Source organism: Ictidomys tridecemlineatus, chromosome 9 (genome assembly GCF_052094955.1).
Source record: "Ictidomys tridecemlineatus isolate mIctTri1 chromosome 9, mIctTri1.hap1, whole genome shotgun sequence".
Lineage (NCBI taxonomy): Eukaryota > Metazoa > Chordata > Mammalia > Rodentia > Sciuridae > Ictidomys > Ictidomys tridecemlineatus.
The window spans coordinates 48,622,810-48,641,871 of record NC_135485.1 but is presented as its reverse complement, the minus strand read 5'-3'; the positions used below and the strand labels follow the sequence as shown (position 1 = coordinate 48,641,871).

The window sequence follows — 19,062 nt, the reverse complement described above, 5'->3', positions numbered from 1 at the left end:
TCAGAGTTGACATGCCAAGTATTCTTTGACTAAATTGTTTGTAGCAAAAGGAGGGAGAAATAACTGCCACTCAAAAGTTTCTTTCTGTTTCCCTGATGCAGATCCAGTGCATCACTGAGTAAAACATAATGCTCTTATATTTTCATTCATTCATTTATTCATTCTTACTACATTCAATGTATCTTGAATTTTTATGGTTCTCCTAGTATGATTCTGAACACAGGGGGTGGGTGAACTGTTCACAAACAATTGATAGGTTGCTTTGTCATCGGGTAAAGGAAATTAGTCCCTTGCGGGATATAAATATGTAAACTAACAATGGGATATAGATTAGGCACTATGAAGAATGTGTGCAGGGGGAGTTATCACAATGTAGGCCATTATGATATGATAGTACACTAAGTGGCCACAACCTATGCAATTATCAGCCAATACCACAACTTAGCATTTCCCAAATATGGGACCATTCAACAGAGTGCTTATGCTTGTTTTGAATAAAATAGTTATCCAATAAAAGTGTGGGAAATCGCACATAAATCTAAACAGATAAAAATACTGTGAAACTTTACTATACATATGTGGATACTACTCAGTTTTACTTTACAGATGTGTGTGGAATTCTCAAAACTTTCAATTTATTAACTTCCATACAGAGAAAATAGAAGAAGCTCCCTGATTGTCTTTCTAAAGAACACTTTTATTTTCCATGAAATACTTAGTGGGATTCTAGTCACATGGAAATTGAACAATGTTACTTTACTAACTACTTAAGCTGTACTTCAAATTAAAGAGAAAAATGAAACAGAATAGATTTTTTTTTAATCTTTGGAGGAATGCCAGAGATACTTTATTGATTCCATATACTTTTCTGCCTAGGAATGATTGTTTTCCTATATTTTTCTCTTATTTTGCTAAGCCTCATGGTGTAATATGATAAAATGGAACGTTTGAAATCACATAAATGTGAATTCCAACTTTTGTTCATGTTGATCATTAATTGTGCAACTATCTCTTGTGGCCTTTCCTCCACTTTAATCTCACTTCTATTCTTTCATTTCCTCTCTTCTGTGTTTGCCTGTGTTGTGTGTGTGTATGTGTGTATGTCCTACACAAATTCACTACCTCTAGGATGCCAGAGAGAACACCACAAGATCTAACACCATGAGATTCTTCATACCTCTCATGATAGTAATCATACCTTTCTTTGCTTCCTTATCTTTAATCTGCAATAATCACTCAGCTCTTCACTTTAAAATTTTGTTATTTCAAAAATATTATATAAATTCAGTCAAACAGTATTCAATGTTTTAGGGATTTTTTTTACTCATAATAATTCTCTAGAGAATCATTAAGTTGTTTCTTATATCAACATTTTCTTTCTTTTTAATGCTGAGTAATATATTGTGCCACACCTTGTTTAACTATTCACCTATTGAAGGTCACTTGGGCTGATTCTAGTTTTGGACTACTAGAAATAAAACTGCTATGAACATCCATGTACATATATTTGTGTAAACATATGTATTTGTTTACTTGGGATAAAAGTTAAAGTATGAAATTTATATGTTAAGTGATAATTTCATACTTAATTTTGTAAGAAACTGCCTATTTTCCAGATTGGTTCTACCATTTTACCTACCTACTAGCAATGAACAATCCAGCTTCTCCACATCCTAATCAGCATTTGATATTGTCACTATTTAAAAAGATTTTCTTCAGAGTAGAGGTGTAGTTTAGGGGTAGAGCTTGCCTCTCATGAATGTATCACAACCTTATTGAACCTTAGTTCAATGCTGAGCACTGCAAAAATACCTAGATGTCCTTCAGTTGATGACTGGATAATGAAAATGTGGCACATGTGTGTGTGTGTGTGTGTGTGTGTGTGTGTGTATACATACACACACGTACATGTGTGTATATATATATATATATACAAATGTATATATATACACACACATACATACATACATACAGTGGAATACTATTCAGCATTAAAAGAGAGAAAAATCATGGCATTTGAGGGAAATGAATGGAGTTGGAGAATGTAGTGCTAAGTGAAGTTAGTCAGTCCCAAAAAAACAAATGCCAAATGTTTTCTCTGATGTAAGGATGTTGATTCATAATGGGGTTGGTGGGGAGTTCCATGATGGCTAATGACATTGGACAATTTTTCTTGTGCTTATTTGCTGTCTATATATTTCCTTCTCTTCAGTAAGTTGTTCTTTTGCTCACATTTAATTGGTTAGTTTATTTTTTATTGGTAGGATTTGAGTTACCTTTATTTTTGCAAATTAAATTTTGCAAGGTATACTAGTATTAGCTGACAATTTTTTGTTCTTTCAACTCTTTGAATTTGCCATATATTCTCTTCTCTCCTCCATTGTTTCTGCTGAGGAACTATATTATCATACTTTAGTTTGTCTATATGCGATGAGTTATTTTTCTCTAGCCACCTTCAGAATTTTCTAACGTCATAACTTTCAGCAGTATGTATAGGTAGGGAGTCTCTGTATGCATACTAATTGGGTTCAGTGGGCCTTTGGGATTTGTGGAACAATGATTTTATCAAATTTGGGAAATTTTTAGATTTATTCAACTGTTTATCTGTCATTTTTTTCTCTTAATCCTGTGTGTAGTCTCATTATACATATGCTGATATACTTGTTTTTTGTCCTAGAATTCTCTGAGGATCTCTTCTTTAATTTATTGTACTTCTCCTCTTCATTTAAACATTTATAATTATATAATTATATGAGTATAATAAAATATAATAATAATGAATATAATAAAACTATTTTGCATAATAGTTTTATCTTTTTGGAATTTTGCATTTTTCCTCAAAATTTTATATTTGCACGCTTCATGTAAGTGAATTATTTGTTACCTTGTTTATTTATAATTCCTACTGAAGATAGGACATTGGGATATTTGAGACATCATCTTGGCGCATGTATCCTTGGTCACACTAAAATTCTGAGTTTAAAAGATTTAAAAATTTACCATGCATTGTTCCTCAATGTTGACTACTAATATATTTACCCAGCAGCAGCACAGGAGAGTCTGTGTTTTCTATAGCCTTTATAACCCTTGATTCCATAGCTGCCTGTTTTTTCCCTAACAAACACACTTTTAAATGTGTGGAGCTTTATAGTGCATCTAGTGTAACCAGCCAAAATAAAATGGAGAATTTATGAAAAATATAGGACTAATACTAAGGAGCTTGAGAGGTCCACCAGACCTGTGAGTTACCGTTGCTAAGGATGAGTTCCACAGCCGACAAAGTATCAGTTACACAGGAGAGGGCAGTAAATGGAGGTCAGAGACACTTAAGTGTTGTCATTGTAGATATCTCCTTCACCATCTCAAGGGTCCTGTTTGCTCATCTACTAATGAAAGTGGAAGTAGCAAATAATATCTGAGATAAATTAGACTAAAAAATTCTGAATTTCTAGTCCACAACTGATTTATTTGTTATCTACATTTGTATATTTTTGATTCCTATTATTAGAATATATTGATGGGAGAAATTGTCCTGGGAAGCAACGAAAAAGGAAGTTAAGAGATTGTTTTAATAATAAGATTGAAATCACTGTAAGATTAATTTCTGTTGCCGCTACTACCTCTTGTGTTTACTAACCCAAGCAAAGAGTCTCAAAATTATTAAAGGACAATATAAGGAAGAAAGGAATAAATATAGGCAGAAGAAGACCCTAGTGGGAAATATAAATATAAAGACTTCTGCATAACTTGTCATAATTCTACTTTTACTGTAAATATTTTGTCTTTGCCAAGAATTCTTAGCATTCTTGAAAACATCAATTTTTCTGGGTGTGGTGGCATACAACTGTAATCCCTGTGGCTCAGGAAGCTGAGGCAGGAGAATCACAAGTTCAAAGTCAGTTTCAGCAACTTAGTGAGGTGCTAAGCAACTCAGTGAGACCCAGTCTCTAAATAAAATATAAAATAGGGGATGTGGATCAGTGGTTGAGGGCCCCTGAGTTCAACTCCTGATACCAAACAAACAAACAAACAAACAAAACAAAACAAAACAATAACAAAAGCACATCAATTTTTACAGTAACTTCAAAATTAAATAATAATTAAGAAGAACAATAAAATATATAGTTGAATGGTTAGACCAAAAAGGTCTTGCTGGTTGCTGTGGTGTACATCTGTAATCCCAGCAACTTGGGAGGCTAAAACAGGAGGATCACAAGTTCGAGACTAGCCTTAGCAAATTAATGAGACACCAAGCAATTTAATGAGAATCTAACTAAAAAAAAAATAGAAAAAAATTTTTAAAGGTTAGGAATATAATTCAGATATAAAGCCCTCCTGTGTTTAATCCTTCAGAACATACACACACACAAAAAAAAAAAAGGAAAAGAGAAAGAAAAAAGTCTCTAAATATCAGTTGACCAATATCTTTAGATAGTATGTTCTGTTATGAAATTATTCAATCTAACCTTGGTCAAAATTAATTTGTGTTAAACTAATGATCAAAAAAATACATAAATAAATAACATGAGGCCAGAAAATTTAGCATTATCACTACAGAACTATCACTAAACATGAAAAACTTCGATATTTACCTCTTAGTAAGTAAGGGTACATTTTTTTCAAAGAGAATATTTTTGTTGATATTATTAATTTGGTCAGAAACAGGCTTAACGAAGAATTTCAGGAGGGGAGATTTGAAATAGACCTATGACTCTTCCTTCCTTTACTTCCATCTCAATGAAAGAAACTGAAAAATAAAGCTGTTCCCTATGGGAGTTCATCTGCCAGTGGACAACACATTGACAGTAGACAGCCTCCATTCCTGTAGATTTCATCAGGACTGCTATGGTAAGAAGATGGAGTGGACCATACTCTATGTTACTGTCACTATAATCACTTAAACCTGAATAAGCTGACAGCCCAATATGGCTGTTTCACCAACAAAAGAATGAGATGGAAATTTGAGTTGAATAGCCACTGATTACAAGAACATGATTAATGAGATATGGAAATGATTTATGGATGCTTGTTGTCAAGGCCTACTCTACACAGTATAGAATTATCCACTAAAGGATGAGGGCAGAATAAAGAACAGACAGCAGAGGCAGCATTATATTTTTAAAATATATTTTATAAACTGGATATATCATTCATCCCAAGTTGCAAATGATTTAGTTAAACCGTTTTGGGGGGGATGGGGGCAGGATAGCAAGGGTATAATTGTATTTATTTTGCCTGGAATATTAAATACACCAGAGGTTAATCTATTTTCATTAAATTGAGCCTCAAGTGAAATAGTTATTTTTTTTCCTTTCTCATTTACTGAAATTTTCATGTAGCTTTGGAAAGAAAGCTTCCTGAAGAATATGTAGCTATCTACAAAAGGATAGTATTTATTAAAGAATATAATAATATTACTTTAAAATTTTACATGTTATTGAGAATATACATGTTGAAATAATACTAAGAGGACAATATCTTCAGTATTTTACAGTGACTGTGAAGATGGAATTCTTTATAATGTGTGAGTGAGTATGTATTATGTGTGTGTTCATGTGAAATTGTGAAACATGAGAAAAATATTAGACTCTTCTTAAAATCTCCATGATACATATGTATGCTCCCTTAAGTATGTATATAAAATTGAGATCATAATCATTTTATAGAAAGCTAAGGGCTGGGGTTGTGGCTCAGTGGCAGAGCACTTGCCTAGCATGCGTAAGGCACTGGGTTTGATCCCCGGCACCATGTTAAAAAATAAAACAAATACAAATACAATAAAGGTGTTGTGTCCATCTACAACTAAAAAGAAAAAATTAAAAAGAGAAAGTTATAGCTAACTGAGTATGTAAACTTTTGTTATAGGATACAAATGATTATTTATATTATCTGAGTCCTGCATGATATCAAATGTTGAACTGACCATCTTTTGTTTAACTTGATGTAAATCCCTGGGGGGAAGCTGCTATAGCTTATGCAAGGAAGTATATGGATATGCAGTGGTGCTTTGATGAACTAAACTGAAGCAGAATTCTACAAACTTATTTGATTTTAGTGCTTCTTGTAAAATTACAACTCACGGCACAAAATCATTGAGAAATTAGATCATATGTACTGTAGGTAATTTGGCTGGTTTTTGATCAAACACTAATTAGATTGCTTAAAATTTTATTAAGTTTATTAATTTGTTAATTTCAGGCATGCCTGCCCACTTAGCTCATTCTGTCTTTTAGAATTATTATTGACTTGGTGATAAGTTTGAATTTGTTTTCATTAGTCAAATCTCAAGGAAGAATGCCAGATTTTAAACCTTGAAATATTCATGACAAACTCTTTCATTTTATCTATTTGAAACTATTAATCTCTCCCTTTTTAATGAAAAGTAGAATAAAGTAAGTATAATCATACTTTTGATGTGTATATTTTCTCTTTTGGCTTGTAGATTACCTTCATCACACTATTTAAGTAAAATATACTTTTTTCTGTAATTCCAGCAGCTTTGGAAGCTGAGAAAAGAGGATCACGAGTTCAAAGCCAGCCTCAGCAAAGTTGAGGCGCTAAGCAACTCAGTGAGATCCTGTCTCTAAATAAGATACAAAATAGGGCTGGGAATATGGTTCAGTAGTTGAGTGCCCCTGAGTTCAATCCCTCATACCCCTCCGCACCAAAAAAAAAAAAAAAGATATAATTTTAGATTAAATAATAAAGTTCTCTCGTTGTACATGTTTTATCTAATGTGATACTTTTTGAGGTTTCCAACCTCCAATTCATTTCTTGTGACCTTGGATAAATTTGTTAAAGAGTAAATCACACAAGAAGTGATTCATTTTATTGAAAACGTATCAGTAACTGCAACGTTGGAGAAAAGTCTGATTTTTTTTTCTCCTAGGAAGAAACTCTCCTCTTAGTCATTCAGACTTAGTATTGTATATAGATGCTCAATTGTTTATGAATTTCCCTTTGAAAATATTCATAGGAACTTGAAAGTCTGAATCTGCCTTTTTCAAGTAATTTTATTTGTATCATGAATTGAATTTGAGCTCATAAATATCTGTACTATTCCATGGGCAATAAAGTAATCAACTTCAGTTTTATTTCATACACAGAAAATTAATTGAGTCATTTCTAGCAGTATTGCCACATCATACTCATGAATTTTAAAGATGTTTTAAACAACTCAAATTCCTACTTGATGCAAGTCTTTTCTTTTTCCCCACTAATGTATTATTGAGGAAATGTAACCAGATTTCAATTCAAATGATTTCTGCTGGAAGTTGATACATTTTGTCATGTTTATTTTTCTAAAGAACCATAGCTACTAAAGAGATTGAATTTGTAAAACAGAAACTCTGTTACATATTTTATATTTTTATATAATTTTTTTCCTTGGGTTTATACATGAAATCAGAGATTCTTCTGTTGCCCAATGGGCTGTTTCTGGTCTTGATCCAGAAGTCTGAAAACTAAACAAGGAAGAAATGACATTAAAATTCTACAATAAATGTCAACATATTTATCTTTTGTAACAAATTTATCTTTTGAAATACTTACACCATTAGGTAATGAAATATTTCCTCTTTTGGTTGGTCAGAATGATATCATGTGCCCCTATATATTATGCATTATAGTTTTAGCCCTTATAAAAGAAAAAAACATTAATTATCATCAATGTTCTAATTTCAGACATTAATTGGTATATAAGTTGCTCTAGGTCTCAGTTTATTCATCTGCAAAATGAAGTGGTTATATTTTATATAATTATGTCATTCACACAGTGTCATGGGAAAATTGATTTAAACATGGCTGAATCTCCAAACTATTATTCCAATACTCTCTTAAGTTTGAGCTTTGCTCATATTACAGGATCACCTTTGAATGACAACAAAAAGCATGTTGACACAAGGACACGAACTTGTTCTCTTTTATTGGCTCCTCATTGTTTGAGCATTTGGACAGTCACTGAAAAGAAAGTTGCACTGACTAGGGACTGAAAATTTTACCCAGCATACACTGTTTTTAGTAATATGTTGTATCTTCCTAATGATAAATTGGTTTTTAGTTGATTGTAACACCTTAACATAATAATAGCCAATACACATACATGTACACATGCACACACACAAAAAATATCTTTCCACCAATAGTTGGATACCTCACCTTATTCTGCCACTAAGCATGTTTCCAAGTCACTTATCCTTTGAATTTTTCTGATCTAGTTTCTCTCAGAGAAAATATCCTACATTGAATGTACTAGGTAGGAACAGAATTCTGTAGAACAAGCAGACAAATGAAATCATTAGAATATCTAACAAGAAGGAAAAATGTGATTTTAGGTAAAATGTGACTTTTTTGTCAGAGATAGAATATTATAAAATGTTAAAAGTTTTATAAAAGATAATATTTATAAAATATTATAGGTAAGGATATTAGTTATTATTTATCATGTGTATGGGAAAGAATGAAAATAAGAAATGTATTCGGGTCCAAATAAACACATTTTTCTCAATTTTAGGGAATTCAGCAAAATAAAAAATAGGAAAAAATAAAGCTGAAATCTGTATTGAAATTTAAAGTAGTACAGTTAACTACACAATTATAAAAAGAAAATACTCTCACTCTTTGAAGTTTTTAATTTTATATATAAAATTTCATTTTATTTCTGCAGTAGCAGAAAACTTCCATAAAGTCTATATTTAGGTAAATATATTTTGAGATAGGAATTAGAGTGTTTTGTTCTTGGTTAAAATGGGTAAAATGCCCGACTTCAAAATTTTAATGCATATTAAACTGTTCTTGGGAATTTTCTAAGATCATGAAAGCAGTATTGCTGTTTTTCAAACATCAGTGTTCTAGTAGCTTAAGATGGGGATATCTTCTATGAAGTTAGTGAAACATACTGTAATACAACATGAATATATACACTGAATATAATAAGTTATATCTAAAACATTTTGAATAAAATTTGAGGCATATCACTTATTTTGTTTTAGAGCATTTTAAAAGGCATTATATAAAATATTGTGATATTAAAGGATAATGAAAAAAGAAGTCTTTAAGCAATAAACAAGGTCTTCCTAGAAAGTTGTGTTTTTCTCGTGTCAGAGAAATGCTGAAGACAATGATTCTTTGCCCAGTTTTTACATCACTCTGCCAAAAAAACCCCACAAAACCCACGAAGATTGTCTTAATATCATTTGACAATTTCACTCAAACAAGAGTTTAGGTACAATACTACTCTATGATGTACTATCTTCTGAGATTTTAATTTGTACTATAAAAATGTGTACTCTGAAAACATTTTCAAGAATACAATATCTAATTTAAGCTATAAATTATAATTGGTAAGATGTAATGATAATGAAGATAGTTTTACAGGCTAATATGCCAGACTAAACTCATAATAATTATATGAATAATTGGTTTGAGAAAATATATTTAAATAAATGCTTAAAGATTTGTAATAAAAAACTACTGAAAAAGAACTTTCAAAAAATCTGAATTCATAAACTTGAATTGATAAAGTTTAGAAAAGTTACAGAGAAGAAAGTCTGTTCTTTTTAATAGAATGTCAGCCATATAATCGTTTATTTGCCATGTTTGAATTATTTGAAATTTAAAATGAACTGGATTTCTTGACTAAGGGGAATGCATGCATGTTTGGCATGAGTTCATTCAATACAAAATATCTCTTGAGCACCCTCCTCTGTGTTCTGTAGTGTTAGACCCTGAGCTGCAGTTTATAATGAGACCATCATGCATGTCCAGTTGCATATAGGTTTTTGAGTGTTAAGATATATAAAGAAAGGCAGAAAGATTTTTATGGTTACATGATGACTGAAAAAGTGGATATTTAGTTTTAATAGTGTGTGGTAACAATTTAATGAAGTGAATTGAGAAATTGAGGTTTCTTTTTAGGCAAGAAATCTAAAAGGTCAGTGAAATGCAGACAGGGATCAATTACTTCTTAATAGTTTGGGTAGGAAGATGGTAATTCCATGATACACATATGAAAATAAGTCCCATCCCCACTTTTCTGATGAATGAGGCTTACATAGGTAGCCTGACCAGGCATGTGTTTGGAATGCAACTGAGTTGAAGAAAAGCCAAGCCAACCAAAGTTGTAATCAGTTTTCTAAATTTTAAGGTAGAGCATAGGAAATAAGGAGGAAAAAATGCAGAATATAGGAAATGAGGAAAAAAAATATAAGAAGCATGGGCTCAAAGGATGAGAGCTGCCAGAGCTAGAGAGCAGAGCTATTGCTCCTTATTGCATTCAGTGATATGTGCTTCCCTAGTACCCACGTTAATCAGTAACCAAGGGATTAGCAAATATTTTATTACACCATGGAATATTTGGAAAGGCAACAAAATTGAACAGAAAAACATTGTTTTCTATCTGTGTCCTTCATTAAATTCTGTAACCTCCTTGTCACGACATTTTAAAGTATCTAGAAATTGGCCTACTATATTCATATTTCTTAGTGAGTGTTATTTTCTTTCCACTGCCCCACCCCCCCAAACCTTTCTTTCTCATGGCTGATTTTAGCTGAGGAGAGTAAGATGACCTCTTAATATAAAAAAGAAAGAAACTACAGAGGAATTCCACATTTTTATTTAGATAATCTATAATAACGGAAATAATTTTGTCCATTTCTTAATGTATTTGTTTAAAGGAGGGCATATTTAGAAAATGTATATATTACTTGTTTGATTCTTTGAATAGCTTATTGCCACAATTATTTAAATTAAAGTCTTCCTGTTTGCAAATGAGAAATATAAAATGTGGGCCTTCATTTGTGTTTTGAATGCTTGAAAAGAAAATATAAATAAAATCTCACCACAACAGATTTTTAAATTTGAAGAAAATTACAGTTTTTCTCTCCTTAATTGAGAATATTCAGAGGAACAAAATGCTTATGCACATACTTTGAAATTATCACCTGAAGCAGTAACTATTAAGCTGTCTTGTCAAGTGCTGCTTGGCTTGCATATTTAATAATATTTGTGCTACCTTGGACTTCGTACACATAAAGACTGAATTGCTTGGCTTGTAGTCTTGGAATCTGCTGCTTTTTTGCTTGCTTTTATTTGCTACAATGATCTTACTGGAATATGTGATGCTGAAATAGGTCTTCTGTAAGTGATTTAAGGTGAACAATTTAAAATCCATTTGTATTTTGTTTTGGATGACTATCATAACATAAAATAAATATTTAAAAAGTAATAGTGTAACATTTTGGGTTTTTTTTTCTTAAAGAGAAGAGCTTTAATGCTATTTCCTTTTGTTAAACTAAAGACCATGTATTTAATTTGTCATGGTAGATGGATAATTTTCAGTTTTCATTTGGTTAGTTGAGGTTCTCATTTGCAAGAAATATTAATTGTTACATACAGGAATGATTTCTACTGTAGAGATATATACTTCAACCATTTGTGAATGGTTTAATGATATAGTGGTAAGACAGAAGGTTGGTTTAGAAAACCAGAGGCTAAGTAGAGTTTATATACATTATGAGAGAAGACAAAAATAAGATTAAATGAAATAACCAATGCTTCTCATAACAGCAGAATGTGAAACTTGTTAGGCAAGATAAAATCTTGATGTCTCTCTCTTGTGAATTTAAGGAACTCAGCAGTTTTATCTCATTAGCACCTTTTACTTATGTCTGCCTGATGACAGCTAGAATCTTGAGAAGGGCCATCTGAGGTATGAGATTTATTTGCACCCTTTGTGCTTTCACATTTTGCCCATCTTTGCCAGTTGGACAGAATGAAGAAATAATGCTACACTTAATATGAAGTCTAAAAAATGTCTCATTAAATTTATCTAAAATAGTCAGTGTTCAAAATCACACATTCTTAACTTATTGGAAGTTAGTGTGGGTTCTTTTCTCTCTGTTTCAGTGACTTTTTAATGATTTAAAATAAAACCATATATAGTTTTGTGAATATACATTCTATAAGGCTTAAAGAAAAGTTTTAGGCTATCATGATATCTTTATCAGGAATAAAACTTTGGTGCTAATACTGTTCTGGAAGTGCTCATTGTACATTGAGATTCTCAAAACTGGGGTACTTTATCAGGAAATAATAGGTGTATACCTATTCTTTGAACTGATCCTATTTTGAAAGCTATATAAATCATACTCAATTACTTTTACATCCTGTACATTTTCAGAATCTTAAAGTAACTATTCATAAAGTAATGCATTGATCAGAGGGAATTAATCCATTCACAGGATATAACAAGTCAGTTAATGTTCAAAATGACAAGACTGTGCATATTATAATCCTGTAATTTCTATTTTGTATCTGTGTCTGTATTTGTGGATAAATTCATGAATGCATATTTAGCTATCCAGTTAGTGAAAAAGTTCTGAGTTGCTAGGTTCAATGAAATAAAGATCTACTATTAATTTTAAACTAATGTATTTTTTTTCAAATTAAATTACATCAATGTACTATTTGTCATGTGACAGAATTAAATAAGTGACTTTTCATGTTACATTTTTCACGTTCTTTTTCACATTTGCTGTTCTTTTCTCATTTTACTTTTTAAAATTAGACATTTTTTCTCTCTCAAACTTTATCTTCTGTCTTACCTTTCTGTTACTATAACAAACCTTTATTTAATTAAATTATAAATATAAAGGGTATATTTTGGCTCACAGTTTTCAAGGTTCCAGTCTATGATCAGTTTACCCATTGTTTTTTGACCTATGATGAGGCAGCTAATTATAGCAGGAGTTTGTAACAGAGCAATACCACTTACCTCATGGACAGATAACAAACTGGAGGAACAGGAGGGGAACAAGGACCTAATATCCCTTTGCGGACATGTCCCCAATGACTTACAGACTTCCTACTATGGCAAACCTTTTAAAGATTCTGCCACCTCTCAATAGCTTCATGGGATGAGGACAAAGCCTTTAGCATGTGAATCTTTTGGAAATATTATCCAAATCATAGCATCTATCCTATTTGTTTATATACTACCGCTCTTCCAAAAATATATACTTTCTCTGCTTTGCTTCTTATTTAAATACCTTGACTACATTCATTTTATTTTACTTTTACTCTGAAGTACATGCCTCCTCCCCAAAAGATATTGGAACATATCATTCATATTTGTTCATCTTTGAGTTAATCCAAAGAGTTTATAATTTCTTAATTTCTTTAATTTAAAAAAGGAGGGGCTAAGGGTGTTGCTCAGTGGTGGAGTGCATAGTTTCATGGTGACACTAAGTTCAATCCCCAGCACCAAAAAAAAGAATAAAATTTCTTGTTAATTTCTTCTCCCAAATTTGTAGGGCTCTTTCTCTCAATACTATATATGGAGTTTATGGAGATTTCTATACATGAATGAATTTTCTTTCATGATTTTTTTTTCTATTTTTCCTGTTTGTTTTCTATTTCAAAATTTCTTTATCTCTTTTTTGTACAGTGGGAAGAGATTGGTGAAGTTGATGAAAATTATGCCCCTATCCACACATACCAAGTATGCAAAGTTATGGAACAGAATCAGAATAACTGGCTTTTGACCAGTTGGATCTCCAATGAAGGTGCTTCCAGAATCTTCATAGAACTCAAGTTCACTCTGCGAGACTGTAACAGCCTTCCTGGAGGACTGGGAACCTGTAAGGAAACTTTTAACATGTATTATTTTGAGTCAGATGATGAGAATGGAAGAAACATCAAGGAAAACCAGTACATCAAAATCGATACCATTGCTGCTGATGAGAGCTTTACGGAACTTGATCTTGGTGACCGTGTCATGAAACTGAATACAGAGGTCAGAGATGTAGGACCTCTAAGCAAAAAGGGATTTTATCTTGCTTTCCAAGATGTTGGTGCTTGCATTGCTCTGGTTTCTGTGCGTGTATACTATAAAAAATGCCCCTCTGTGATACGGCACTTGGCTGTCTTCCCGGACACCATCACTGGAGCAGATTCTTCACAGTTGCTTGAGGTGTCAGGCTCCTGCGTCAACCATTCTGTGACAGATGAACCTCCCAAAATGCACTGCAGTGCTGAAGGGGAGTGGCTGGTGCCCATTGGGAAATGCATGTGCAAGGAAGGATATGAAGAGAAAAATGGTACCTGTCAAGGTAAGAGTTGCCTGTGGATCTACAGGGGCTTTCTGCTTCAGTTGGATCATGCATATGTATTTCCTCCAATGATTATGAGCAAGTGACCTTTTACTTTGCTAATTTATGGAGATTCTTACTCTTCAAGTTTGATTTCTCTCTTCTCTGAATTTTAAAATTCCTGGCAACGATGAAAGATTTAATGTAATATTTTATTGGATATACATAATTAATACTCAGAGAGTGTCTGACTGGCTGTGCAATATTTCATATTTGCTTTGCTTTCAGAAGTTTTACTTTTGAACAACACAAGCCAAGAGATTAGTAACTTTCATGGTATGATTATGATCTGATGTTGCTGTTTTCTTTCCATATTTTACTTGCTGATTGAAAGTCAAATGCAAAATCTTAAAGGAGGCTTGTTTTGGTATGCTTTAAACTGCCTTTTAAAGTGTCTTTAAAAATAAGTTCAGCCATATGAATTTCACAGCAAAACATTTGTAAATGGACAGGACTTGGGTTAGTATGTTGTTTACATATGGTTGCTATTACATGCTTGCTTTTTAAAATTTACAGATCAATTTTAAATGCATAATAAGCAATGCCCCATGAAAATAACTGTTTGGAGATAAAGCCAATACATATAAAAGGTCATTTCGAAGCAATTTGCACTCGGAGATTTTTTCCTGTCTTAATTTTTCTTTTAAATTGAAACTTGATCATGCATGCTTCCCTGTTCATTTGAAAATGCTTTCATTTTGCCTGCAGTGTGGTAAGTTGCCCTTTCAAACTTGGATATTTATGAATGGCTTTTTGGAACAGGATAGTACTTTATGTCAAAGTGAAGACATTGGGGGAATCTTAGAGGGAAAAACAAACATTTTTTCCTTTAAATATTATTTGTCCTAATGAACTTGAACTTGTTTTCACCATGATGTGTGCATGTTAACTAAGTAATGGGAGTTCATGTTTATTAACTAAGAAGAAAACCAAATGCTGAGCAGTCCCTCAGTCCCTTCTGGTCGCTTCAGGTGCATTTTTATTTCCTAAGTTCACTGTATGCATTATGTGTATCAAACTTGTAAGTTTGCTCAGGCCAGCCTGTAGATGGGTAGACATCCAGGAAATAAACTAGGGATATTATCTGGAAGTCATAATGACTTTGGTTAATTCATTCAATTTAGAAACACATTGCATATACTTAAATTTCTTATTTTGTATTCTTTACAATATTATCTACAATTAATTCTATGGTTGTTTTTCTGTGTAAGTTGTAACTCGCCACACTTAATTTGTACCTACATACACATGGACACCTAAAAGTTTTGTTAATTCAAAATAATGTTTTTGAAATATTTATATGTTGGTTAAGGAAATGAATCATAGTTTGTTCAGAACTGGATTTCAAGCAGTTAACATTAACTTAACATTCTCTTAACTTTTTGTTTTGAGCAGTTTTACTGGTTCACAATGAGGTCATAGGTAATTGTAGAATCAGAAGCAGGAGTTAAATTTAATCTCTTGACTATATTGTAGCCTAACATATTATAAATATGTCTTACTGGTTAAGTGTAAAATTTTGTTTATTAGTCTTTTAAAGAAGCATGGGATACTTGATTGATTACATTATTTTAGAGAATATATGGTGGCTTAAGATCAAACTACACTGAGCTTTATCTTCATATCTGCTTGGCAGAGGCTATAAGAGGCCTCTACATTTTTAGAGGATAAATTTTGATTATTGATGGGATTAAGCATTCTCCTGGTACTTATGAAATATCTTGAGGGACTAGTATCTCTGACAGTATGTTTCTTAGTGGAAACATTTAACACACTTCTTTCTCCCCTCATACTACTAATAATTGAATCAGGCCAGAGAGACAGAGGAGATGGGGAGGTAAGCAGCGGAGGTTGCACTATAGAAATCTTCATGAAGCAGACTCTCTTTTAATTCCTGCATTTAGCTCCCTACCCTACTAGCCTAGTAGGAACAAAGGCTTCAGGGGCCAAGTGTAAGTGATCTATATACTACAACAGCCAGAGACTGTTCTATACTGTGTGGTGTATATGAATAATGCTTTATGGTGTTTTACAATGAACAAATGATGTACAATTCCATTCTAGGAAGATTTTTTTTTAAATTCTTCTTTTCAGTTATACATGAGAGTAGTGTCTATTTTGACATGATTATACAAACATGGAATATATCTTATTCTCATTAGGATCCCAGTCTTGTGGATATACACAATGTTGAGATACCCTGTTGTATATTAATATAGGTACCTAAGAGAAGTTATGTCAGATTCATTTCACTGTCTTTCCAATTCCTATCCCCTCTCTTTCCTTCATCCCTTTTGTCTAATTCACTGAACTTCTATTCTCCCCTCCTTCTTCTGGGTTAGCTTCTACATATCAGAGAGAACATTCTACCTTTGGTTTTGGGGATTAGTTTATTTCACTTAGTATGATAGTCTTCAGATCCATCCATTTACTGGAAAATGTTATAAATTAATTCTTTCTTATGGCTGAGTAATATTCCATTGTCTATAAACCATGTTTTCTTTATCCACTAATCTGTTGAAGGATTCCTAAATTGGTTCCATAGCTTAGCTATTGTGAATTATGCTGCTATAAATATTTATGTGACTATATCACTGTGGTATGCTGATTTTAACTCCATATACTACAGAGTGGCATAACTTGGTGTTTTCCTTTCTAGTTATTTGAGGAGTCTCCACACCACTTTCCACAGTAGTTGTACCAATTTGCAGTACCACCAGCAATGAATGAGTGTACCTTTTTCACCATATTCTTGCCAATATTTATTGTTACTTGTATTCTTGATAACTGTCATTCTGAGTGGAGTGAGGTAAAATCTCAGTGTAGTTTTAATTTGCATTTCTCTAATTGCTAGGGATGTCGAACATTTTTTTAAAAAAAATTGTTGACCATTTGTATTTCTTCTTTTGAAAAGTTTCAATTTAGTTCCTTTGCCCTTTTATTGATTATCTATTTATTTATTTATTGGTGTGTTAAGGGCCACAGCCGAGTCGGTCTGTGGCCCTCAACATTGGTGTTAAGCTTTTTTAGTTCTTTGTATATCCTGGAAATTAATGCTTTATCTGAGGTGCAGATGGCAAAGATATTTCTCCCATTCTGTAGGATCTCTGTTCACACTCTTGATTGTTTCCTTTGCTGTGAAGAAGCTTTTTAGTTTGATTTCACTCCATTTATTGATTTTTTATTTTACTTCTTGTGCTTTACAAGTCTTGTTGAGGAATTTGGTTCCTAAGCCCACATGGTGGGAAGTTGGGCCTACATTTTCTTTTATTTGGTGCAGTTTCTAGTCTAATACCTAGGCCTTTGATCCATTTTGAGTTGAGTTCTGTGCAGTATGATAGGGATTCAGTTTCATTATAGTACATATGGATTTCCAGTTTTTCCAGCACCATTTGTCAAAGAAGCTATCTTTTCTGTAATGTATGTTTTGGGTGCCTTTGTCTAGTATGAGATAACTGTATTTATGTGGTTATGACTCTGTGTGTTCTAATCTGTTCCATTGTTTAGGAAAAATTCTGAATGTTCTATAAATAATTTCTCTTTTTGGATGACTTACTCATTGAATGAATAAACAAAATTTTCAAGTTTGCTTTGGTGATTTCAGAAATAACAGATATTCTTGAGGCATTTATATCTATACATAATGTATGTATGTAAATGTAAATATGTGTGTTGATGGGTGTGATATAAAATGCCATTATTATTGTCAGTTATTCTATGTTCTTAATACCCTATCCTCAAATCTTAAAATGGGAAATTGACGTTTGGAAATTATTCTTGATTAAAAAAAAAAAACAAAACTAAAGATCTTTCTGACACCGCTTTCCTAATCATTAACCATTACAAAGTATTTACAGAATTTAACAACCATTGTCTTTTGAAATCATCCACTTCTATTTCCTTTTTTCCTCAAATCCCTAAGCATACCTTATAGGAAGGAACTTCATTTTTGAGTACACTGAATGATATTATATGTAGTTTTGATTTTGAACAATGTGAATATATCACTTACATAAAAATGCAAATCTTGTGGTTTTGCACACTCATTACCTCCCACCACTTTACAAACTTCTTTGGAGTCCTTCAAGATCAAACTTTTATAACACCCTAAAACTCTGCATGGGTTTTGCCCTTCTTATCTCTGCAGACTCTCCTCCCCTCCCCAACTACATCAGCTCCTCTTAGTTCTCAAAGACAGTTTACTTACCTTCATTATTTGTTTTGAAAGAATCCTGTTCTCATCCCCTGGAATATTTTTCAACCTCATTTATGCCAGCTAAATAATTCATGCTAATCCTTCAGATCTGTAGTCTAGTATGCCTTCTTCTGGGATGTAGTCCCTGACTCCTCAAACTAGGTCAAATCTCATTGTTATTTATTCATATATTTTCCCTTCAAATAATGACTTTCCCTTCTTTGATTACACTATATACCTCCTAATGGCAGGGTTGGTGTAGGTTGAGTTGACAAGTGAGAAAGAAATCAAAAGGCAAGAAGAAGGGAAAGGGTATCCAAAGAGAGGAAAGAAAAATGTGTAAGGGCATAAAAGAAGACTGAATTTTATAAATATTGATTTTTTTTCTACCAGATATTAAACCCAGGCATACTTAACTACTGAGCCACATCCCCAGCACATTTTTATTTTTTATTTTGAGACGGGGCCTTGCTAAGTTGCTGAGGCTGGCCAGGAACTTGTGATCCTCCTTCCTCAGGCATGCAGGTGTGCACCACTGTGTCCAGCTAAATATCGTGTTCTGTTGTTTTATTTTACCTTTGTATTTATCTGCAGAACATATCTTTGCTTGAACTGAAAATTTACAAATATTTCTTTTTAAATGATCCTTTCTTAATCTTAAAACTCTCAGGCCAAAAATCTCAGTTTTTAGGGTTTAAACCATATGTGTTTGACACTTTA

General features: G+C 32.5%; 1 protein-coding gene across 13 annotated transcripts in view; it reads left to right on the top strand.

The window, feature by feature from the left end:
* The window catches only part of Epha5 (EPH receptor A5), a 333,364-nt gene that overhangs the window by 59,128 nt on the left and 255,174 nt on the right, over nt 1–19,062 (top strand). For all 13 annotated transcript variants that reach the window (XM_005331721.5, XM_005331719.5, XM_005331718.5 and 10 more), the window contains exon 3: nt 13,445–14,108. In XM_005331721.5, coding sequence (XP_005331778.1) covers nt 13,445–14,108 — 664 coding nt within the window. The remainder of the gene's footprint in view (nt 1–13,444; nt 14,109–19,062) is intronic.